Source organism: Chlorocebus sabaeus, chromosome 23, assembly GCF_047675955.1.
Source record: "Chlorocebus sabaeus isolate Y175 chromosome 23, mChlSab1.0.hap1, whole genome shotgun sequence".
NCBI classification, from domain to species: Eukaryota; Metazoa; Chordata; class Mammalia; order Primates; family Cercopithecidae; genus Chlorocebus; species Chlorocebus sabaeus.
In genome coordinates, this window is record NC_132926.1 from 8541283 (window position 1) to 8567548 (window position 26266).

Sequence of the window (26266 nt, forward strand, 5' to 3'; positions counted from 1 at the left end):
TATCAGATTAAATAGTTAATACACATTTAAAGCTATTGTCTAAAATCAATTGGGTATATTTCTAAACTTACCTTTAATGGTATCATTTTCAGCTCTCATTATGTCAATGAGTGAACTCTCCAGTGAGTGCATGTCGAATGTCCTGGGGCGATCCTGTAGACACAAACAGCCACAAACCACTTTTTAAAATAGCATTTAAATATAAAACAGGACAGTAAGTTTCATTAGATGGGACACAGATCACAAAGTAGCAATTTTACTCTCTATATAAGGCACATTATTATTAAATGTTATTATTAACACCAAACATCAAAAACCATAAAAGTGCATGCACAGGGCTCAGCAAAGAGTGATTTGATTTCTAATAATAATTTCAACAAAAGCATCACGTTTATTCAGAAAGCCAAAACTATTAAAACTATTTTCTGTATTAGTTAAGAACACTACATAAATGTAAAAAGAAAAAAAAAATCATGATTCTTTCCCATCACTTAAGATTGCAAAAACGTGGCAAAGCTTTCCAAACTTGTCCCATTAGTTATCTGCTAGACTGGCACCTATATGTGCCGTTCAAAATAGCTATATTTTCTTATAAGGCAAAGTTTAAAAATAGTCATCAAATGATTGTAAGACTACTAAATGGTAAAGTATACAAAAACAAATGAGAGAAATCTTTTTTTTTTTTTTTTTTTTTTTGAGACAGAGTTTCACACTGTTCTGGGCTGGAGTATTGTGGTGTGATCTCAGCTCACTATAACCTCTGCCTCCCAGGTTCAAGTGATTCTTGTGCCTCAGCCTCCAGAGCAGCTGGCATTACCAGCACCCGCCACCATGCCCAGCTAATTTTTTGTATTTTTAGTAGAGATGGGGTTTCATCATGTTGGCCAGGCTGTTCTTGAACTCCTGACCTCAAGGGATCCACCTGCCTCAGCCTCCCAAAGTGCTAGGATTACAGGCATGAGCCACTGGATCCAGCCAATATAAATTATATACTTATTTTATGAAAATAAAAATATTGATTTATCCATCTCTATGTATTATCAAAGTTGTTCTTGACTGTTAATGATTTGCCTTCTCTGAAGATTTGTTTTTAAAACTAATAATGTATATAGAAAGTTGAAAAAAAATCTCCTTCCTTCCAAAAAACATGTAAAAAAAATTTTTGGTAAACTCTCCCTTCCCCCAACATAAAAATAAATCTGGAATAATGAAGCACAGAAGCTGCTCTCATTACTGTCACGAGGCTTTCTCTAAGGAGAAGGATGAGAATAGCAATAGAGAACTGCTGAAGCATGTTCTGTCCCTCCCTGCCCCCAGTGCAACATGTTATTAGGTCCCCAAACAACCCAGTCATTACTTTTGGTAAATAAAGGATAAAAGGATCAGAGTTAGAATAAGAGTTAGAACCTAGATGAGAAAGCAAAACAAAACAAAACAAAATCTCAATTCTTATTTACTCTCAACTTGCAAAATTAGGCTTGATTTTGTTGCCATTAAAATTAAAAGGAAGGAAGAGTGTGGGGTACATTGCTGACCTAAACCCCTGGCTTAATCAAGTGCATTTCGAGAGTAGGAACGGAATCCTAAAATATACAATATCCCAAGTGCTCTGACATTCGTCAGGATGAAGAGTACTAGAGACAACTAAAATTAAGGTTTAGCTTGATAAATTAGAAGTAGGAGATGAAAATATTTTAAAATTAAACTGAGACGAAGCAATAATACATGTTCTGACCCACCTTAAGGATACTGTACATAAACACACAAAGGCCACTGCAAGAATATTAAAGAAAAAGCGGATCCCAAAGGAATCTGCAAGGAGATTTCTAAAAGCTTCTATTCAATTATGTTTCCTTTTACATTACTATTTAAATTCAAAGCTTTGACTTTTCTTTAAAAAAAATCACCTCCTAATTGTATCCCCTTCATTTTTCTACTTTCCTAGCTAACTTCTAGAACCTCTAAGCTGACAGAGGATGTCCTCCACTTGAGAGCATTTTTATTCTTTTTGGATGGACCTAACATTTCTCCTCTGTGCTTTTATAACACATCTTACCCACAGGATTATTCTGCTTCCCTGAAATAGGGACCAATCCTCCTGATCCCATCTCATCATGCAGATATTCAGTAATGTGCACTGAGTGGTTTTATAATACAACTGCAACTTGAGGAGTCCAAGGACAGTATATTTAGGTAGAATCCAATATTACAGGTAAGAGACAGTATTTCAAGTTCTCCCCCAGGGGTTGGAAGATTAGGGTGAGGATGAGGATGGGGAAGAGTGAACAGGTGCCTTACCATTCTATACTGCTCTAAACTGGTATGACTCCCTCCAGAACATCTTTGCCTCACCTCTTCCACCAGATTCTTTCCTCATTATCCTCATCTCCTGAACAAGATCTATCTAACGAGAGGCAGGAGTACACATGGCCAGGATCAGAATAAGGGTTAGTATTCCCAAAAGAGAGAAGCTGTTCTGTGTTTACACTTCCTCATCTCAAGCACTAAATTAAATCAAAACCTGCATATTCTTTCAGAAGCCAAGTAGACTTGAGGCATAATTTGAGGTTTATAAGTTAATATAAAATTACACTATCTCATTCTGTAGTTGCTGGATATGTTCTCTTTCAGCAATGAACCACACCTTTAAAAGGACCATCCATTTCCATCTCCAATACAAACCGGTCTTGGAGGCAATAATTCCTGGTGTCCGTTCCCTGACTGTGAGCTTCCCAAGAACAGGAACTATGTCTCACATCAAATATTTCCAGTGTGCCTACCACAGCGGGGTGATGGTGTGCCAAGTCAGTCATGTCCTAAGCCCACGAGACTACCCAAAAGATCCTGAGGTGGCAGGAGCTTCCTGGCAGATGATCTCTGTTTAAAAATGATCATTTTCTATGTGTGTCATGCTGTAAAACAGGTTAAGAAGCACTGTCCTGTATTTCTGTATCACTCTGCCTCACATAGGTCTTGGCAGGTAGAAAGCACGCAAATGTTGGCTAAATCAATGAATGGATGTATTCCTTCATGTAATTTCCAAACATTTAAAATCTTTATTCTCTGCTACTTCCTTAAGATTTGTCTTTATATTTCCTCTTTTCCCTCTAAAGAGCTGTCTGTTTTCTTTTGGGGGAGGGGAGGAATTAAGTTTAGTGTTGTTTTTCATGCAACTAACAGAGTAAGCAACCTTATGAATTTCTGAAACATGCATTTTGTCAATCACTGAATGACAAGAGCACTGAAAAGAAGCAATTGATAAAAAATATAACACAGACTATTTTTGTTTGGTTTGCTTTATAAGAACTATTTCCAGTAAGTCAAGAAGCCTCCATTTTACCTGTAAGTTTTTGTTTTTGTTTTTTTACCTGTAGGTTTTTTTTTTTTTTTTTGAGACAGAGTCTCGCTCTGTCACCAGGCTGGAGTGCAGTGACATGATCTCGCTCACTGCAACCTCCGTCTCTCGGGTTCAAGCGATTCTCCTGCCTCAGCCTCCTGAGTAGCTGGGACTAAAGGTGTGTTCCACCATGTTCAGGTAATTTCTATATTTTTTAGTAGAGATGGGGTTTCACTATGTTGGCCAGCATGGTCTTGATCTCTTGACCTCATGATCCGCCTACCTTGGCCAAAGTGCTGGGATTACAGGCGTAAGCCACTGCACCTGGCAACCTACAGGTTTTTAAACGTGGTATTATGAATGGAATTTAGTAAACGATTCCACACCTTCCTCCCACTAGCCTGCCCCATGGGCACCCCAAGCATATTGCAGGAAACAAAGATTTTTGCTGACCTCTAACTGGTAAAGTACATTAAAACTAAAATCCTAAATTAAATTTTAAATTTTCAGTAACGTTTTATGAAATGAAAAAAAAATTTATTCACCCTTTTTACACTAACTTTTAGTAAGGATACTAATTTTTTCCTACAATTTGTTACAATACAGGGATGACAAGTAAATACAAATACATAAAGTTTGTTCAATTGGTACTGACTATTAGATGCAAGGTGTTTTGAGAAGGATTCTCAGACTCCACAGGGACTCAGAAGGAAACTGCCTCCACAGACTGCTACAAGGTAGAAGGTCCAACGGCACAAGTACTTCATTCTTGCCAAATCTAGTCTAATATGTATTCTTCCCCACGACCCAAACTTACTAGCAAGTATAGCTACTATAAACATTTTGTTTATGACGCTTTGGTAATTCAAAGAGTGCAAAAGCCACATATTTTGTCAAGTAAGCATTCTGTTCTCTGAGCAGGTTTTAAGGTTGTCATTCTTGATTTACTCCCTCACTGATCTTTTCTGTCCATTTTTAACATCTAATTTAAAAAATCCTAAAATGTGTCTGTACCATTAGGAAATAGGTAAGGGGGACACAGATAAATAAACCCAGAGTATAAGAACAGTACAAACAATGCTGGTTTTCCTACGCAACAATTAAAGAGTCAAATCAAAAGTGTAAGAGTGCTTTGATTTCCATATTTCATTCTTCGATTTTGCCTTTTTAAACTGTTAATTGGATCAAATATAACCACTGACCTATTTTCTAGGCTCCATTTCCCAAAGATTCCAAAGATTAAACTAACTGTAAAATAGAAATCTTGTTAGGTGATGCTCTTCTTGATTGAACTTGAGCTAATGACCAAAACATGAACATTAGCATAAATGAGTGGAATGGGCATTAGACACTAGGAAGCTTCAACTCTGCCTGTCGTATTATATGAGCTTGGGCACTTTCGTCCTTTAGACCTCTTTCCTGGTCCATAAAAGGAGTGGTTTGATTGGATCTCTAATGTCCCTGTCCTAATTCCAAAATACATTTGTATTCTAGCTTTTTGATATACTAACATATCTTGCTCTTTCAAGATTTACAGTTTAAATTATGACAATTATGGCAGGAACCAAAAATAAGGATGAGAATTTATTAATCAAAGTCCATCACTTTTGTCCACAAAAAAGGCAAGGGTCAGTGATCAATTAGCAAGAAAATGATCACTTAGAGTCTTAAAAGGACAATCATGGCCAGGTGCGGTGGCTCACACCTGTAATCCCAGCACTTTGGGAGGCCGAGGCGGGCAGATCATGAGGTCTGGAGTTCGAGGCCAGCCTGCCTAACATGGTGAAAAAATACAAAAATTAGCTGGGCTTAGTGGCAGGCACCTGTAATCCCAGCTACTTGGGAGGCTGAGGCAGGAGAATCATTTGAACCTGGGAGGCGGAGGTTGTAGTGAGCTGAGATCGCATCGTTGCACTCCAGCCTGGTGACAGAGCAAGACTCTGTCTCAAAAAAAAAAGAAAAAAAAAAAAAGGACAATCATGGTATTTTAATTACGCTACACAAAACATAAAATAAGCTTCTCTCAAGAAAAAAAAATCTACTTAAAAAATTCGCTGGGGGAAAGTTAAGTGTGGTTTCAGATAGATGATTAAAGAATCTCTTATAAAACAAAAGATACTGACAACTCAGTTTGCTTCAACCCCACTGCCAGTTTCTCTTGGCTCCCTAAAGGGAGAAATTAGAAAAGCAGATCCACCTTTTATTGAGCAGCTACTAAGCACTTTATTAATACTGTCTTAATTAAAACTCAAACCTCCTAAGTTATATTATTATTATTATTCCTTTTTTTTTTTTTTTGAGACAGGGTCTCACTCTGTCGCCCAAGCTGGAGTGCAGTGGCACAATCACAGCTCACCACAGCATCAAACTCCTGGGCTCCAGTGATCCTCTGGCCTCAGCCTCCCAAGTAGCTGGCACGACAGGCATGAGCTACTGCACCCAGCCTATTATTCCTATTTTAATAATAAAAACTGAGACTAAAGAAAACTCACACAATTTACTACACAGATTCGTTACTGCATAGTTTAGTGGCATAGTCAGGATTCAAACCCAAGTCCTACTATAAACCAAGTGATCCTTCCTTGGGTAGGGTAATGATCATGGCAGTCAAAGAACCACACTAATTAAGACATACATTTGAATAAAGGAGGCACTCTAAGGGTTCTGAGGGTATGATGAACATGCTGGCTAGTGCCTGGCAAACAGTAGGCACTCAAATGTTACTTATATTTTACTTATACAAATGTTACCTTTTATATTTTACCTATACAAATGACATATATCAGAGGTACTAAAACCATAAGAAGAGAAAGAGAAACCTTATCTTCCTTCTCCCTACTGAGATGACAGAGTGGCACACAAATTAGAAATCTATCATAAATGCATCTCTGGGTTATCTATTAACCACAGTAGTACTGGTGGTAGTAACAGTAATAATAGGATTGCTATCAGCAGCTGACATTATGGGTTACATTCATAAGCTCATTTATTCCTCACAAAACCCTGATACAATTAGGTATGTTCAGTTATTATCCCACTTCACAGATGAAGAAACTGAAGCTTCGAGTAATTAAATAATTCCATCAATGTCAGGTAAGTGGAGGCAGAATGTGCACCCAGGCCTTCTGACTCTAGAACATGTGAGCTTAGTAATCATGAAGGAAAATATAAGATCACCAATGATTTTCAAAGCTAAGCAAAGCAAACTTTATCACAATGTTTAAACCTTATCTTATTTTGTAGTCTTAATTATTATATTTAATATACTGAGTTGAATGTCAATAACTGGTTAGTTTCAGTTTCTGTCATCCCTACTTCACAGGACAATTTCTAAAATAAAAGCCTTATGATACCACTATGAAAATCAAAGTTGATAAAAATAAACTTCTGACAAAACAAAATGAACGTTTCAGAGAGGACCCTTGTTTTTAGTATACACCTGAATGATACTGCCTGCCAGGGCAAAATGGGAAGACCTACATCAGTATATAGCTAATGACAACGCTTTTCATAACATTCCAGAAGCTGCCACAAGCAGCACGTGAACCTGCTGGTCTGTCCTATCAGGAAAAACAACTAAATTGTAATTATACCACAGACCAAAATAATCATTTGTGGCCATTTTTTTTATTTTAACATCCAGATGGTTGATCTAAGCCAGCATTTCTCATACTTGAGAGTACGTCGGAATCACCTGGAGGTCTTGTTAAAATACAGATGACTGGGTCCATCCCCACAGTCTCATTCAGCATGGGTCGGGTTCAAGGTTTCGCATTTCTGACAAGTTTCCAAATGACACCAGGGATTACTCTTTGAGAACCACTGAGTTAAGCAAATCCATTCAACAGGTTAACTTCATTAGATCCTTAGGGGTGTGCTTTATAGCTTGTATCCTAGTTGGCCAGCTATGATGTAGTCCAGTTTAAATATTCTACAGGAACTATTTTAAGATTTCCTTATGAAGAGAAGGACTTTGCTCTCAAAACCTGAAACAGCTCTGTCTTTCAAGTTCTGAGGTCCATACCTTTGGAAAGATTAAAATAAAGTTCAATTTCACCAAAACAAAATTCCTTGAGAAAAAGCATCAAGAGGTGAGTGGCTCACCATTAAGAACAAACAAAATACAAATTTGCTGCTTGAATTTTCACAATAATGGGTATCTGGCATTCATATACCCCATATCTTAAGAATATAGCCTTTTTATTTTTCATTCAGCGACATGGAATACCTGCCCTTCAGGTATTTACTACTGACAGGTCTTCTCTCTCTCACAACTGGTCAAATGCCCTATAAGCCAAGATAAACAGTCTAAACAAAGGACATGCTAATTACTCATTCCTTCAGATTCAAACTATTTATCAAGTCACATCATCAGAAAATACATAGTATATACTGGTCCCTTTTGACTTGCTTTTATAGAACTATGGCTTAACAGTGTGATCTCAGATTTGAATAAGCAGAAGATATTAGTAACTGCCATTTGTTAAACATCTATGAATTTTCTTGTAAAATTTGTCAGCAACAGAAAAATTCATTGTCTGTCAATGCCCCATGATTAGAAACCTGCGAGGCAAATTTCTCTCAAAACTATTTCACTCTTGTTTAAAAGTATGCTTATTTTCATTAGAGAATGAGATTTACATCACTCATCATGTTACATTTTTCTCTTGGATGCTGGGATGTTCACAGTTAGGTTATGTGCTCAGAGGCAATAACTGTACTGAGCTTAAATGTTCTCATCTAAATATAACCCATGCTACCCACCACCACCCTATTATTGCTTCTTTTTATACTTGAGCTAGTATGTTTTGGCATTACTAGACTGAGTCTAAAACACAAAATGTAATTAACTGAATGTAACCACATTATTAAGAACCGAAGCCAAAATTCAGCTATCCCTTGACTCATTCTATTTCTATAAAAACATCTATTACTGTGATCATCACTTCTCAGACTGCTACATATCTGTACCAGGCTATGGAACTTTCTCTTTCTGGCTTAAACTTTCCCTGGTAAAGAAGGGAGGGAAAATATTTTGGTTTGAAAGGAAAGTGTACGCCAGTGTGTCAGCTGCCAAAATAAATAGAAATTTTGAGATGCCAGTAGAGCCCATAATTAATCAAAGGTAACTATGGGAGTTTCAGTTCAAGGTTTGCCAAAATGTAAATATTCCTCTTGAATTAAATAATATGTAAATTCACAGATTATCAAGAGTGGACTATCCAGTCAAGTTTCAAGTTTCCACTTCCAAATGACCCTCACATCCCTACGCAGGCAGCAAATCCCTTTTCCCTTATGTCTCCCTAGCATTCTGACATCCCACAAGATAGTGATAAGCTCTGTTATAAGAGCTTATCGCTATCACCACGCACCATGAGCTTCACTCATTTTCATATCCACAGCTTGTAGCATGCCACAAAGCCATCGTCACCGATATAGAAAGCGGCTAATATGTTCCTCCTAGCTCTGTGTTGTGCATCTTACGTGAATTACATAACATTTACATATATTCGTTCCTCACAACCATCATGTGAAGTCAGTACTGTCATTTATTATCCCCATTGTAGGCAAATGAAGCTAGGAGAAGTTAACTAATTGCCCTACAAAGTCACACTGTAAGTGGTAGAGTCTGACTTCAGAGCAGATGCTCAGGAAAAGTGGTTTAAGTGAAGTTTTGTTTGGGCCTAGAATTTTTGCTCTATTGTTACCTGCAAGGTATGAAATCCTTCACCATATATACGTGGCCTGAATGAAGACAACGAGCATCAGAGATTAAAGTTAAAGCAGTAATTATCTGAAGCAGCAGGGACCACATTTAACAGCATCTCATATTTCTTAGCAAGTTCCCTCTTCAATCAGTACTTTTTCATTATGACTCCTGTAATGAAGGTAGAGTCTAACAGATCTTAGGTTACCACAAGTTCCCTAATAGAATTATAACCTATAACTAAATGAACGAATGTCTTCAGTGTATTACCTTGGATCAACAGCTCCATTTGGTTGCCATGTGAATTGACAAATAAGCTGTCTCCAGAAAGCCTCTGAGAACATTTTTTATTGCACCTTCACTAAATAAATCACATTCATTTTGAGCATTATAAATCCTTAAAATGATAAACATTTCTTGTCATCGCTTATTTGTATTAAAAAACCAAATGACCATTCTAGGCTTGATTAGTCAGTTCCTGAATCAATAGACCTTTTCTTCTTCTTGACAATTTGTTCATACTAATCTTGCTTAGCAGAGAGAAATAATTAAAATCTATCACAAGCTTTGATACTTGTGATACTAAGTATCAAACACACTAAGCAAGTGATCTTGATGCTGCAACATCATTGAACCTTAATTTCATCAGCAAAATGAGGATAATAGCACCTCCCTTACAAACTGTGGTGAAAAGCCAATGAGATAAGGCATAAGGGCAGCAGGAGCACAAGGCATGGCAGTTGGTGAACTCATTCAATAAACATTTCTCTGCCCCTTCTCTCTATGGTGCAATGAAAAAAGCAGGAAACTCACATTTTAAATTAGATATCAGTTGTATCCGAATAAGTCAGCCATTCTGTGCTATTTTCTATAACCTCTTTTCATAGAGATAATCAAAATAAGTTCAAACCTATGACACCAAAACTATCAGTATAAGACTTCTTCTCTCTAATAAGCTATTCAGGGCAAGAAGTCATTAGTTCAAGGAAAGCAGGCAAGCAGGTAAACAATATTAACACTCAGCCTTGAGGAATGAAGTCATTTGACCTCGACTGGCTGTTAGAGTTCCTCTTCTCCATGTCTGCTAGGCCTGAGTAAGGTACAGAGTCAGCAGGCAGAGGAGTCCACCCTAATGCACAACCTTTTTTTTTTTTTTTTTTGAGATAGAGTTTTGCTGTTGTTGTCAAGGCTGGAGTGCAGTGGTGCAATCTCGGCTCACCGCAACCTCTGTCTCCCAGGTTCAAGTGATTCTTCTGCCTCAGTCTCCCGAGTAGCTGAAACTACAGGTGCCCGCCACCACACCAGGCTAATTTTGTATTTTTAGTAGAGACGGGGTTTCTCCATTTTGTTCAGGTTGGTCTCTAACTCCCGACCTCAGGTGATCCGCCCACCTTGGCCTCTTGAAGTGCTGGGATGACAGGCGTGAGCCACGCCTGGCCAATGCACAATCTGTATTCCTAAACTGAAGCTTATGTCTTGTAACCCTCGGCATCTCTTCTCTTTTGTGAGCCTTGACAGTGATCTCAAAAAGCATCCTGTGCTCAGCCTCCACATTTCCAGACTCTCACAACCCCCCCCCCGACCCCCATCCATAGTTCTCCAGAATCTCCTGGGCAGAAGGCACTCCCCAACACTCAGGCACAAAGAGGAGGTCACCGGCCAGTACACTTCAGGAGCAGAAGGATCACGTTTGCCATAGTTAAGTATCCTCAGCCCATGGCCCTTCAAAAGCATCAAACATTTGTGCACTGAAAGCAAACAAGAAATTTAAAAAGTTGACTCAGTCTAAAAGTCTGCAAAGGACCCCAAACCTCTACATTCCTCTTAAAAAACAGAAAAACAAAAAAGACAACAACCATAAAAGCTCAGTCCTGTCCTGTTATCTCTCTCATCTTTCCTTTCAGAGGTCTTACCCACAAGTCCACAGAAGTGTGAACCTAGAGAAAGGGTAAGATGAAGGGAGGAAAACGGTATACTCTCCTCCCAAATTTCGAATCACCAGGTGGTATTTGGGTGCTTTAACTGGATCTCTTATTTTTCTATGTTACAGAAGGAGGAGATGACGCCAATAGTGGTCCACCACTGTTGGCAGCAGGTTGAGCAGTGAAACAGGCTGAGCAGGTACAACAGAAACGTGGGCCTTGCTTCATTTTCTCACTACCCTTCTTTAAAAAAACAACTTGAAAAAATCGTTAATGTTTTCTTTTAAAGACTCCTTCTACAGACACATACTAAATCATTTACAGATGAAATAATATATGAGGCAACTGCTTCAAAATAATACAAAAGGGGAGAGAGAAGGTTAAGGGTATAGATGAAACAGGATTGTCCAGGAGCTGATAATTGTTGAAGCCAGGTGACATGTACATGGGAGTTCACTAGACTATTCTATCTACCATGGAATATGTTTAAATTTTTCCATAATAAAAATTTAAGAAGACATGGGTCAGGGGGTGCTTTACCAACAGAGAAAAAAAGATATCACCAGTTGGTCACTTTCAGCAGTGTTCAAGAAAATCAGTGTGTCATCTTGCCTCAGTCCCACCATTATTTAAGTATAGGGACTTTAGGAATTGTATTTTATTTTTTTAAAATTAAGTTCAGGCCAGGTGCAGTGGCTCACGCCTATAATCCCAGCACTTCCAGAGGCCAAAGCGAGTGGATCACCTGAGGTCAAGAGTTCGAGACCAGCCTGGCCAACATGGTGAACTAAAAAGTACAAAAATTAGATGGGCCTGGTGGCACATGCCTGTAGTTCCAGCTACTGGAGAGGCTGAGGAACGAGAATTGCTTGAACCTGGGAGGTGGTGGTTGCAGTGAACCAAGATCGCGCTACTGTACTCCAGTCTGAGCGACAGAATGAGACCTTGTCTCAAAAAATAAAATTAAGTTCAAATTATCACACACCAGTTATACATGGGTTTTCAGATTTTAAGAAATTGTGCTATACTTTGAATAAAACTGTGACTTAATATTTCTGTTTGACGACTTGCTTTCTTAAAACAATAGAATCTTCTAGAAGTCAAACATTAGACATATCTCATTTTATCCTCAAAAATACCAGACAAAAGAAATGAGAAAATAAAGGACCCGGAAGGTGGTGTAGCTTGCCTAGGTCACATAGCTAATGAGTGGCCGAGCCATATCTGGAACCCAGATCTGACTTCCATTAACTAAGATATTTTTCTAATAACATTTTTTCAGAGTATATGAACATTCTGAGTTACGTTCTTATATTGAGTTTTATTTTTTTAAGGTCTCATAGACAATAAAATGGCGGCAACTATTTTACTGACTAGTACCATGATCCTATTGACTAGATGCATTCCTCAAGAATACCTGGAAGAATTATTATTTAAATTGTTACACGGTATTTTTAAATAAATATAGACTTAAAATATATAATACTGAGAAACTAATTATAACTTAGTTTTGGTCTACTAAAAAATGATTGGAATATATCTGATAAATCTTCAGCAAATAGAAATTGCCCAACCAAAATACCTACAATATAAAATGTGCTTGTACAGCTTAGAGCTTTGAACTTGAATAATCCCATTTGTAAACATGAATAAGCACCTACAGAGAGCTGATGGAGTTTTTCTTTGGCGTGTAATGGGACCAGAATTCTGCTATCCAAGTTAAAGTTTGCCTTTTGTAGTACCATTTTGTCATAGAATGTAAATAAGCACATGTTATATATAAATATACAGGTAACTTATACAAGTGTGTATTTATAATTGATAATTACATTTTCCAAATATTTTTCCAAAAAAATTATAAATTTTCTAAAAATGTAAAATTTCCAAACATAAGCATACATTTATAAACACATTAATGACTATGTTAATAAAAGTGTTTGGAAATGCCATTTATACAATTTTTTGTTATAGCTAAAATTGAATCTGTTAGTTTGCCTTAAAGATTAAACAACTTATAGATTAAAATGAAATGAAACTATTGGGCTAGTTGATAATTTGTTTATAATGAGAAAAAAATGCATGTTCAGTCTTACTCAAAGATTAGCACAGGTCAAAAATACATTACAAACCATGTTACTGATTTATTTTTTATGACAGTCCTGTGCCTAGTCTATAACATAGTAGGTGCTCCAATAAATGTGTGCTACATACATTACAATATTTTTTTTAAACTCTTGATTCCAGGATAAAAGCCAAACTATTCTCGATTCAAAACTATGGCACCCTTTCATATCTCTTACTGAAAAATCATAAATTCTCCATTAAAATGTAGTCTCCTCTAATGTATGCAAAAGCAATCACATGTTCTAAAGTTCTTAATAAAACAACTGTAGCCAAAATCTTTCAAAATACTGAAAGAAACAGGCTGTCAATGCTAATCAAAGTTTAAGCTTATATTGAATTAGAAAACTTCTCTTCAAGAAAATCAACAATTCTGCTAAATATTTTATCTGTCTGGGGTTGTATCTATAGCTTATTCAATAAAGCATATACAGCAAGATAAGCTTGACTAAAATATTTCACAGTAACACAGCTATATTTGTAACTAATTTCATAACTTTATTAAATATTAGAAAGCCACATTTTAAATTTAAAAAGTTAACCAACCTAATATGGCCACATACATAAGGGGCCTCACATTACCTTTCACTGTTAGGTATTATTATATTTTAGAAAAAGTATTTGTATTTTTTGTAGAGACGGGGTCTGACCATGTTGCCCAGGCCTGGTCTCAAATTCCTGGGCTCAAGTGATCCGCCCACCTCAGCCTCCCAACGTGCTAGGATTACAGGTGTGAGCCACCATGCCTGGTCAGGTATTATTTTCTTGATATCGTATTTTCTTCTGGAATTTAAAAGATTTACTCAAGGTCACACTGCTCATTAGAGTTCAGAGACAAATTTTTAAAGCTTTATATATGCATTTTGTTTATTTTTACAACAGCTTCATACAGTAAATAATTATATTCAAATTCAGAGTCAAACTTAAGTCTGAGTCCACAGCCTATGCTTCACTCTGCATTTTTGGGCTCACAAAATTGCCTTTCTCAATAATTATTCACTTTTTACCTTCAGAAATTGATCGAAAATAGTATCAACACCTTTATCTTTCTATCTACTAAGTATTTTTTAAAAACTTAAAGGTGGAACTCATTCTGTTTCAATAAGATAAAATGTGATGAGAAAAAAATGGATGGGAATCTACAATAAAATCGAATTTTAAAAAATATACTGCTCTAAATTTATCATGGTAAAATGTACTTTCAATTTCTGCAAGGCAGTTTTGAACAATTAAACATAAAATAAAATGAATTTTGTCACAAAAAGTTAAAATGCTCACATTATAGGTTCTCTGCCTTAAAGAGAAACACATTATTCACATTATCTTATGTGTGATGAGACCAAAAACTGAGGTACAATTCAGCACTGAAGAAATACAACAGTGAATTATCAAGCTTATTTTCCTCCTAGCAAAACAGAGAAAAAGTCATAAGGAAAATAAACTGAGACTGTCAAATCCAAACCGAGGCATATATTAATTTAAAAACTACGTTCCCCAATTCTTTCTTATGAACACCAACAAGGATGACTTTCAAAAACTTAAACTCATGAAGTAAGTAGCATCTTTCTAGTTGCAATTAGCAACAACCACATTCATTAGGCTTGCAATAAACAGGTTTTTCCTGAAAGGTGTTGGAACAATGTGCTGATCATATGCCATGCTTCTCTGAACATAAAAAAAATAAAAAAACTCTACCCTGGAATTAGTTTTAATTTCATCAGAAAAGCTATCTAACCTAGTTAAACAGCCTTCTACAAAGAGAAAGATTTTTCCAATATGTCAATTCTGCTAGATCTAGAACATCCGACCCATAATTTACTGTGAAAAAATTGGTTTCTCCCTTTCTAAGTCAAAGAAAATGTTTCCTATGCAAAGATCCCTCTTGGAACGATACTGTATTAAGAAACAAGAAAATGTAATGAGGTTGCACATTAGACAATTTTAATAATCCACCATGACTTTCAGAACTGAAGCACTGCAGCGGTGTTCCGTTTGCAAATATAAGATGCAGTATATAAGTTTGAGGATCTATACACTTGTTTCCCTATCAAACAAGTTTTAGGATAGTCTTTGTGACATACAGATTTTGTCTTTTTCCTTCCTACCTGACTCTTAGCTAATGAAAGTGGCAACATAATTGAGCTGCAGTTAAGAGGATGTCAGCACATATACTAAGTAATTCTCCTTTACTTTCCTGTAAGGATAGAAGATCTAGGCACCCCTCCAAAGAAATGCTATATTCAAATATAATTACTGGCAGGTGCCCCAATATATTATCTGCTTTGGATGTCAGAATTCTAAGATATGTTTGGTAAGACAGGATTTTTTTTTTTCTGCTTACGGTAAGGGTCAAATCATGCCTGTAGTCGCATGAATATAGACCTTCATTTTGAAATTGGAACAATAAAACCACATGTCACAGGGCTGAGAAATCCTACATAGGAAGTGAAATAACATATTTGAAAGCACCTAGCCCAGTGCCTGGTATATAACATGTGCTCAAAATGTAAAACAAAAGCATTGATCTAAATATGATCTAAGTTTAGCATTTAAAGTTGATAAAAAAGTATACTCAATTATTTTCCCCTTTCAATACCCTATCTACAATCAGCCTTTGATCACCATGTATCACTGTAAAATTTTTCCTCTCATCTTACATGCGTCTGGGAGGCACTCTCCCTTCCGGTCCCACCTGCACCCACTATCCCCCTGCCATATTATCATTATGTGAAGAGGCACTGTAGTCTAATGATTAACAGCCAAATCTTGTCTTTGAATAAAAATAATAATTTCTGCTCCATAGGATTGTTGAACGAATTAAATGAATCAATACACGTAAAACATTTAGAACACAAGAGGCATGTTAGATTTTTTTTTTTTTTTTTTTTTGAGACGGAGTCTCACTCTGTCCCCTAGGCTAGGGAGCAGTGGCATGATCTCAGCTCACTGCAACCTCTGCCTCCAGGGATCAAGTGATTCTGCCTCAGCCTCTGGAGTAGCTGGGATTACAGGCAACCACCATGACGCCCGGCTAACTTTTGTAGTTTCAGTAGAGACAGGGTTTCACCATGTTGGCCAAGCCTGTCTTGAACTCTTGACCTCAAGTGATCTGCCCACCTCAGCCTCCCAAAGTGCTGGGATTACAGGCGTGAGCTACCACACCCGGCCACATGTTAGCTATTATTATATACATATTACTTTAGCTGTGTCTAAAAACAGGATTTCGGCCAGGCACAGTGGCTCACACCTGTAATCTCAGCACGGCAAGTGGGTTGCTTGAGCTCAGGAGTTTGAAACCAGCCTGGACAACATGGTGAAACCCTGTCTCTAAATACAAAAAGTAGCCAGACATAGTAGTGTGTGCCTATAGTCCCAGCTACTGGGGAAGCTGAGGTGGGAGGATCTCTTGAGCCCAGGGAGGTCAAGGCTGCAGTGAGCTGTGATTATGCCACTGCACTCTAGCCTAAGTGATAAAGCGAGACCCTGTCTCAAAAAAACAAACAAACAAAATCAGGATTTGAGGGATGCCCTCTGAATTCATGTAATGAAGCCTTAAGCTAAGCAAAAATAACTTAGAAACACATTTTAATATACAAAAATCCTCCAAATAAAATGTCTTCCCCTATCAGTTATTGGGAGGGGGGGATTATGAATTTAAAAGGTTATTAATTTTAATTTATTACATATGCCCAAACTGCAGTAAACAGATGTAAAAATCATTCTAGTTCATCTCAAATTAAAATAAACATTGCCTACTATCGGTTACACTTCAGGTAAATTATTTCCTTTTAATATAACAATAACGTGCTGGCCTCTGATTGAATACCATTATTATAATGTACTCATGTGAGCACGATCCTTTAATGTCTGTGGTAAGTTTCAAGATTTCTCTATCACACCTAAGGAATTCTTTTTATTCTTTTTTTTCCCTATGAGAAATATTGCAGAAGAAAGGAATTCTTTTTAATAGTAATTAAATTGAAGTGGTAATATCTATAAAATTTCTTTCCTAAAATTAGTAGTGTTTAAGTTATAAATTATTTATTTTTTTGAGATAGGGGTCTTACTATGCTGCCCAGGTTGGTCCCAAACTCCTGGGCTCATGTAATCCTCCTGCCTCAGCCTCCCAAGCAGCTGGGATTACTTACAGGCATGTGCCTATAAGTTATAAATTTAAATAAGACAAATTTAACCAAGTTACTTATACCAACTTAAAATGATACTTTTTCTCAAAAATAACTAATTCAGAAGAATTATTGGTTTTTAAAAAGCAAAATGAACAGCATTCATTTAAGTAAGAATCACAGTAGTCAGTTTACTTTAGACTTTTTCAAAACCCTAATAGGAGTTTCTTGTCATATTTTTTTCAAACCACTTATTTCTCTTGTGACTTTCAAATCACCCCACTGCTAGCTCTCTCTCCTCAAACATGGGTGCATGCACTCTCTCTCTCTCTCTCTCTCTCACACACACACACACACACACACACACACACACACAGCTACAAATGGTGGGGATGGGGAGCAGAATTAACAATTTATTTTTGAATCTTACCATATTTGAAAGTCAGGTACCATATTTGAAAGTCAGGTACATCCTTTTCCCATAATCAATATAAAAGACAGCAATTCTAAGGGAAGAGTTAGTTTCTAACAATATATTTAGTATCAATCTTAGTCTAACTATTATTTCATAAATCAACGTAATCTCCAAAGAAACTGTTCAAAAAGATTTCACACATAACACACACTCTATTAGCCCAACAGAAAAAAATATTAATGTGCATATATGTATATTTTATTCATTGTCTGAACTTTTCATTTTTCCTAAAGCAATCTTTATCAAAGCTGAGAATGGGAACCAAACCATGAAGCCACATAAATTCACTGTGCCAGCATATGGCAGCAAAATAAGAAAAAAAGGTGTATTTTTTCTTATTTTGATTTTGAGTCAAATCTTAATCCAGTTAAAATGTATTGAATGTTAACTTACATTTTTTAAAATTAGCAGTATAAGAATAATTCATAAAACTTATCTTTGCAGTAAATTTTCTTGAAATTTATGTTCAAAGGAATATCAAAGACAACTTTTTAAAAACGGACTTCTTAAACAGCCTTTTTACCTGACCACTAAAGCACAGTAATTGATCTTTGGTTTTAACAACTGAAACTCTTTAAAGCAAATGCCAATAGCTTTTTGATAGGAAAAAAAAAAAATCATTTTTAAAAGTCAAAAACTAAATATACCCACATATTTTAAGATGCACTGCACCTGAATCCTCAGGGAAGGAATGATATAGGGTTCTCTTAGCAAACTTCCCCTGCCTCTCAGCCAATTACTAATTAAAACAAATAATTCTGCTAGGGCTAACATCATATTTGGGAACAGTGCAATGATTCTGTAATCTGTTTTAGCCTTTGCAGAAATATTTCTAAAGCAACCCTCTAGCTATAGCACATGTGTATGTGCACACATGTATGTATACATATTTTCAATCCTTGTCTTTTTTTTTAACTTAGAATTTGTACTCTGACCAGCTGTGTACCCTTGGCTAAGTTATTATATATTTCTCATATTCAACTTCTGCATCTGTAAAATCGGGATAATAACAGAATTCACCCTGTGAGGTTGCTGGGAAAACTAGATTCAATGCTAGATTCTTACTCCTTATAAATTTCCTAAACACATACAATCATACCCTCAAAGTACACACATTTAGTGGAGCATCTGACATTCAACCACCTATGAAATTCCCTTTATCTTGTTCATATCAACCTAACTTGCTGCTCATTAATTCAAAAACATCAATGACTCTTGCCAGAATAAAGATATTCTGGTAGCAAGAAAGACAAATGATCTTTGCCCGGATCTATTTTTAGGAATGGTTTAATTATCTATACCACCAATGTTAACATTGGAAAATTAGCAAATGGGTGAAAAGCATAAAGAGTCACTCTGAGACGAACAGTTTCACAGTGTTCAAAAATAAATGGGGATGAAGAAAACATTTAGATAATTTCTCTCACTAGATAGTCCTTACTCATGCAACGTAGGCCAAAATTTGAAGAGGTTTAAGAGGAATTGCCAAATCCATCAATTCAGGCTGTTCAGACCTACAAGGTTCAGAGAGTTTCCAGTTTTAAAATGCAACCAACCAGAGAGAAAACTGTAATTCAATAGCTGGTTGTCAGTGAGTCACTACCTTACAGTGTCAAAAGAAATTTGTTTAGTTATATAGTTACTTCAGAAAACATTCATTAGTTTCTGCAATGAAATATATTTATATCTACATATTATTTATTCTCATCTAAATAAGTAGGGAAAAAACTGACCCTGATTCTCATGTCAGGCAAGAAAGGTATTAGAGTTAATAATTATTACATCACCAGCTACTAGGTATTCATAATTATCTATGACAAGATTAAGGCTACAATTTAGAAAACTGCCAAGGAAACAGCTGAATATTTTGTTCCAATTACACTCCTGCTAAAATAAAGTCTGGTTATTGAATCCTTTTCGATCTAAGAAAAGCTCTGATGTGAATACGGGCACTTCAAACTCTAGTTGCACAGATACCACACCATGCGATTTCCTTATTCACCCTAATCTATTAATGGAACATCATCTTACCGGAAAAGGGAAAATGTTGTCAGCCCTGTTCAAGCTATCTTCCATCCAGGATTTAGGTGCAAAGGCAGAGCTGGGGCGGGCATACTTCTGGAGCTGAATATGATTGCTTGCAAAATTTTTCTTCAAAGGCGAGATGGAGTTCAGGGGCGTTATTCCACCATTCAGCCCTCTGCGGTGATCTCGGCCTTGGGAACCTCCCCAGCCACCATATCCACCACCGCCCGGGCTCCAGGAAGAGGAGGGTGTTGGTGACGGACTCTGGTAGCTGCTCCATGGAGAGGGGGGTTTGTTAAGATTATTCGCCAAATGAGGCAGCTGGTTAAAAGCAGCATTTCTATGTGTGAAGGGTGGGGGATGGGGACTGGCAGGAGACCTCCTTTGCTGCTGATGCTGGCTGTGATGATGCTGGAAATGAGGGTGATGTGGGTGGTGCTGTGAGAGAGGCCCGATCTGAGGAGAGAAGCTGCCTCCAAAGCCAGGGCTGACATGATGGGGAAAATTTTGAAACAACAGAGCACCGTTATTAGCCGAAGCAGCAGGGACCCCTCCCTGGTGAAAGAAACTTGCATCTTCATTGATTATTGTAGAGGAGGAAGGCGCTATCGCTGCTGACCAGTTACTGAAACCAGTAAGAGACGATGCACTAGATGTCAAGGGTTGGGTTGAAGTACCCAGCCCAGTGGCTTCTTGATAGTCAAACCCTGTCAACACTGGAGATTCGATTCTTATTTTCTCCTTCCCATTGCCATTTTCCGAAGAATTGTCCCCTTGATTTTCTTCTGATTTTGCCTTCTCGGTTTCAGGCAGTATTCCAGCTTCCTGACCTGGACTGGGGGAAAGCTGCTGCTTTTCTAAAGGGTCTTGCTGTTCCTGTTGCTGACTTTTTGCTTTTTCTGACCCCAAGATCTCATCCTGAATGTTATGGGTAGCTGGAGCAGGGAAAAGCCAAGCTGACCCAGCACTGCTGCCATTGGCAGCTGTGTTATTATTTATAAAAGCAGCAGGGCTGGGGGTGGCATTTTGGTGATGGTGTGGAGGCTGCAGATGTGGATGGAATCTGACTGGAAAAGCAGATTTATTCCCAGTATTGCTTTGCACTAGCACTCCAAACCCGTAATCCCCCATTTATTATTTTTAGGAGCAGAATCTCACAATAAAAAATGACAACCTGATGCCTCACGCCTTTTTTTCCTCTACCCAAAATTTAAGTTGTTTGCTTGCCTGCTTGAAATGTCTTATTTATAGCTAGCTCAAAGATCGCAGCTTATCACCTTAAATTGTTCTGATTTGGAATTCTGGTCTCTGACAGAAAAAAACAACTCTTAAAAAAATCTCTTAAAACATTGACATGGATCCAATTGGGCTTATTTTTAGGAGGGAATAAAAATGAAGAGGGTAAAAATCAAGTCTTTGGTTAGTAAAATAGGCGCTTTCTTTTTCCAAAGGAAAATGTACATGAATGACAAAAACAGAGCTTCTCAAGCATCTATGGATGTAGAAGAATAAGCCTTGCGCGGAGTAAAAATATAGATATATATAATTTAACAATCACATATGGTTTTCCTCAGCAGTTTAGATTCACTCACATAAAAATTAGAATAGGGCTAAGAGGGGAATACGTTCTTTTCTTGGCAGCTTGGTTAAAAAAAAATCAGGAATAATTTAAGAACATTATATATTATATATTTATATATATAGATTATATTAGGTTATCTGGGGTGGGAAGTGAATTCCTGGTTTCGGGAGAGGAAATCAGCATTGACTAATGGAAAGATGATCGCAGGGAGGTTTCTGCTGTTCCTGGTCCTGTTTTCTGCTCTTTCGCAGGGTGCAGTTTTGGCCTCTGGGGCTGTTCCTGAGGCTCCGGGTGCAGATCTTGCTGCGGTCGCTGTTCCTGGGCTCCCCGCGGCTTCCTCTCCCCCATGAAAGGGGTTGGAAACACCCGTTTCTCCCTCTTGTGGGGGTCGCGATCAGGAGGGGTTAGCGAGACTCGACGAGGGGGAGCGGGCGGCCCGGGGGTGCGGGGACCGAGGGGGCGACCTGGAAGGTCCTGCGGTTTCTGCCTCTTCCCCTCTCTGCGGCTCCGGGGTTTTTTTCCCTCATGGGACCCAGAGGCGGTTTGTTCAGTTCCCTCAGTTCGATTCTCCGCAGAGAGGGAAAAAAGAGGAAAAAAAGGAAAAACCCACTACCGTAGTTATTTTAAAGGAGAAGGGCCTCCCCCCTCGGCTTTCTCTCTCTTTCTCCCAGAATTTTTTTTAAACTATAATTTAGAAGGCTTTTGTTTCTCCTCACGGTTGCTGGGCCGTCGCCGCCGTCGCCGCTTTACCCTGGTCCCGCAGTCCCCGCTGTCGTTGAGGACTCCTCCTGGTTCTTCTTTTTCTTTCCTTCTTCCTCCTCTTCCTCCTCTGCTGTCGCCGCTGCTGCTGCCGCCGCCGCCGCCGCCACCGCCTCCCGGTGCCCGGGTCCCGCAGCCGCGGCTGAGTCCTTCTCCTCAGGACCGAGCCGAGTGAAATGACAACCAGCTGGAAAGACCCAGAGACACTTCCGGTTCGAAGAGAGAGGGGTGGGGTAGCGCGCATACCCCACCTACCTGCCGGAAGACCAATCATCTGTTAGAACTCAGACTAGACCACGCCCCCTCGCTTCAGAGCTACTCCCAGGAAGGTCGAAAAGTTACCTCCAGAGACGCCTCTTCCGTCTGCGCCTCGCCTAGTGAGGCCGGGCGCCTGGAACCCGCTCTCCCCACCCAGAGTGAGCGCAGCAGGTCGCCATCTTTTGTGTGGGCAAGGGACTTCTTTGATATTTCTCTTCCCTAACTGGGCTTTGCAGGAGGAGTAATAGCGACGTGTCAAGGAGAACGGATTCCTCGCTCACGAAGGCATACGGTCAAGGTGTTGGAGATCGAAGTGGTGGCCCGTGAAACCGCGGATGAATGAGAAGAGTGCCCACAGTAAAGGTGGTGCTCCAAGCATCACGTGCTCTGGTCCGAGCTCCGCCCCAGAGGGATCTGGAAGGGGAGGCGGGTCTTCCCAGCAGCTGTGGGGTGCCTAGAACTGCGTTTGCCCTTGCACAGAATGTAGACCTCACGAGGGACTCTCCTTTAACCTTCCAAGCACTCACCCGCACCTCCCACTCTCCCATTCAGCTAGGCTCGCATGTGGTGCAGTCTCCCAGGCACAGAGATGCAGCTGAGGCGTCTGTGGCTAAGCCCCCGTATCATCCCGTTCTAGTACACCTTACACGCAATACCAAAGGGAAAATTCCAAAACTAAAATTTTATCTTGGCCCTCATATGCTCCTATTTCTTCTATGGTTGCCCATTATTTCGAAGATAAAGGCCAAACTTGTTAGTCTGGTATTCAAGTCTTTTTACCTAACGGGTAATATATCTTAGTGCCTCATCCCCCTCCAAACACACTCTCAATGCCTTTTTATATGCCTTTTCCACTCTTCTCCTTTGGTAATTTCCTATTTATTTTTAGGAATCAGTTCCAAAGCCACCAACAGTATCTTCTGAATTCTCTCTTATAAGCATCCACGGCCCTGTTTAGGTCTCGTACATATTTCTCACACTACATTGTGATGGTTTATGTCTTCCAGACCTGTGCTGGACTGTGGGCTCTTTGAGGAGCAGACACTGTAGATAGGAGACATCAGTGAATGAATCCTGAAAATGTGAATGAACAAATCAGCAACAATGAAGTCTTTCCTGGTGACAGTCCCCCACCCCACCACCACGCCTTCCACCCATCACCCATCCCCCACCCCTCACTCCTGTTTCCAAGTCTGAATTAATTATTTCCTTCCTTTTGCCATTTGGTTTGGAGCTCACATATCAGACTTTTCATTATTTGTTTGCTACTCAAGGGCTTTAATGTCTTGTTTATCTTTGTACATTTCCAATGCTATGACCACCATCAGGGCTTAGGATAATACTTTGCTCTCAGCACAGCTTTAAAGATGTTAATAAGTATTTTCCTTTAGCAGGAAGGAAAATGAACAAAGAAATCAGGGTAGAGCCAAAAGTAACTGGCAAAACTAGAGGGAAAAGTAAGATACCAAGATTAATGAAGAATAGTGTGAACAAAGGTGGCTTCCATTTCATTTTCCATAGCCTTCCTCTAATGGTCTCAACTTCTGCCTCAGTCTGTCAATCCTCCATCACTTCCATGTAGAACACCTGAGGGCCTTCAACTGGTGATTTTATTCTCTTTCATTGTGTCATGAGCATGAGTCGTGTCTCTGTAACTCTTCTATGGATTCTTTGAGCATAGAGATTGGGTCTTACCTGCTGTTTATTCCCTACAACTGGACATGCCTGGAAACTTAGCTGGTTCCGTCAGGCGTCATTTCCTCCAGAATGGTTTCCTTGACTGGCCCTCTCTCTAATATCTTGTAGATTCCTCTCTTTTAATTACTGCTGGTTGTCAGTGGGTTAGTTTCTTAAGGGCAGAGGTTGTGTCTGATTTAGCTTTATGTCCCCAGTGGCCAGAAGAGGGTCTGGCACAGAGCAGACTCAAAATACATTTATCAAATGAACAAATGAATGTTCCATGCCCCGTAGATGGTTGAGGGTCCCTCAGAGCTACTAATTATCAGTGGCTAAAATGGCAGCCATGACTTGGAAAAAAGAGCACCTTTGGAACCAAACAGCCATGAATTTGAATACCAGCTCTGCTGCTTCCTAGCTGTGCAGACCTGGGCATCACCTCTATAAGCCCTTGGTTCCTCCTAGATAAAATGTGAATGATATTTCCTCTCTTGCTAAGTTTGTAAATTACATGAGATACATGTGAAGTGCTAGACTCCTAAAAAGTTTTATTAGTCCATTTTCACACTGCTATAAAGAAATACTCAAGACTGGGTAATTTATAAACGAAAGAGGTTTAATTCACTCACAGTTCCACATGACTGGGGAAGCCTCAGGAAACTTACAATCATGCCGGAAGGTGAAGAGGAAGCAAGCACTTTCTTCACAAGGCGGCAGGAGGAACCAGAGTGAAAGAAGAACTGTCAAACACTTATAAAACCATCAGATCTCATGAGAACTCACTATCAAGAGAACAGCATGGGGAAACTGCCCCCTTGATCCAATCACTTCCCTCTCTCTACACGTAGGGATTACAATTTGAGATAAGATTTGGGTGGGGACACAGAGCCAAACCATATCAGAGGTGTTCAAAAATATCACTTCCTTTGTAACACATTAAATGCAGGGAATTCCTTCGCAAGTGTCTTTTGCCTAGAAGCAGCTGCCTGCACAAGGGAATCCAGGAACTTGTCTTGGTTGATAAAAGGTGGAGACACCCAGGGCCACAGTCAGGTGCTGCCAGGCCAGGCTAATCTTTTAAGGCTAAGTCAGATGTGGGCAGTAGATTTGGGATGGTTTGGAGCTAGGATGACCACTGAGACATCAGACTTTTGCTTAGGGACTGGAAATATGGAAGAAGGAAGGGGGAACCTATTATTTTCTTTCTTTCTTTCTTTCTTTCTTTTTTTTTTTTTTTGCATCAGTTGCCTACTCAGGAACCCAGGATACCCAGAGCCCAGGGCTGCGCTCCTTGTAAACATTCTGACCTCAGAAACTTCCCATGGTAACTATGACAACAATTCAGCAGCTCCATTTAGGATCTCCAAAAGGATCTACAGATGTAGGTGAGCGCTGGCTTGAGCACTCTGCTGGCAGAAGAGAGCCCTTCTCATGAGGTGTGCTCGCCAGAAAGTTTTTGGGTTGCAGGGAAAGCAAGTTCTGCCCAAACATTAAGGTGCTACTAGTTAAAAAATAATAATAAACAGCTCCATCCCTATCTAGTACAGTGAGGGCTAACACACCTTCAGAGAAGTTGTAGGCTGGGGAATTCCTGTAACCTGCTGGCTACTGCCCAGCCCCCTCTGGGGTTTGAGGTCAACCACACCCAGAACCTACAGCCTCCCAGGAAGCAAGGCATTAATATCTCCTTCATCAGCCTTTTTTAAAGCTTGGCAAGCAGTATAAATCCCACCCCATCATCACACAGGGTGAACTCTGCCCCAATCCAGCTCTAATGTCCCCCCTACTTTCCTTGAAGCATACATTGTCAGCCTTCTCCCAATAGCCCACACCCAAGCTCCCCAGAGGCCTGTCTAATGATCAACAATCAGGACCACTACCCAAGGCTGCCCGAGTTGTGCACTGTGCAACTCCGTAAGGCACCACAGACTAGTATGTGTATGCATCCAGTGGAGTTGTACAAGGCAGTGGCCCTGTTTCAGTTCCTTTACATCAGACACAGGGGCACATTATACAAATTTGACACACATATAAAAAAGGCTCATTACATGAGCCATGCTTATTGCACAAAGAAATATTTAAAGCACTTGATCCTCTTAGAGTTAGCGGCCCAGGAACTTTCTGTAATTGAATTGAAGGACACTGTGTCCTTGGTGTTGGTTTTGGTTAGTGAGCTGTACTGAGAAGACAAGTCTGGACAAGCATATGGTCCAGGCCTCCAAGAGATTAATACCCAGCAGTTACTTTGCCTGGCAGCGTTAATAAGCATTCTGATGTAG

The 26266-nt window shown here is 39.1% G+C and overlaps 1 protein-coding gene across 4 annotated transcripts in view; it reads right to left on the bottom strand.

Moving 5' to 3' along the window:
- CPEB4 (cytoplasmic polyadenylation element binding protein 4) overlaps positions 1–22244 on the bottom strand; it is a 71470-nt gene extending 49226 nt beyond the window's left edge. For all 4 annotated transcript variants that reach the window (XM_008015326.3, XM_008015325.3, XM_008015324.3 and 1 more), the window contains exons 1-2: positions 19718–22244; positions 72–153 (exon numbers count right to left, since the gene is read on the bottom strand). In XM_008015326.3, coding sequence (XP_008013517.1) covers positions 72–153; positions 19718–20842 — 1207 coding nt within the window. In that variant the 5' untranslated portion in view covers positions 20843–22244. The remainder of the gene's footprint in view (positions 1–71; positions 154–19717) is intronic.
- Positions 22245–26266: the final 4022 nt, after the last annotated feature.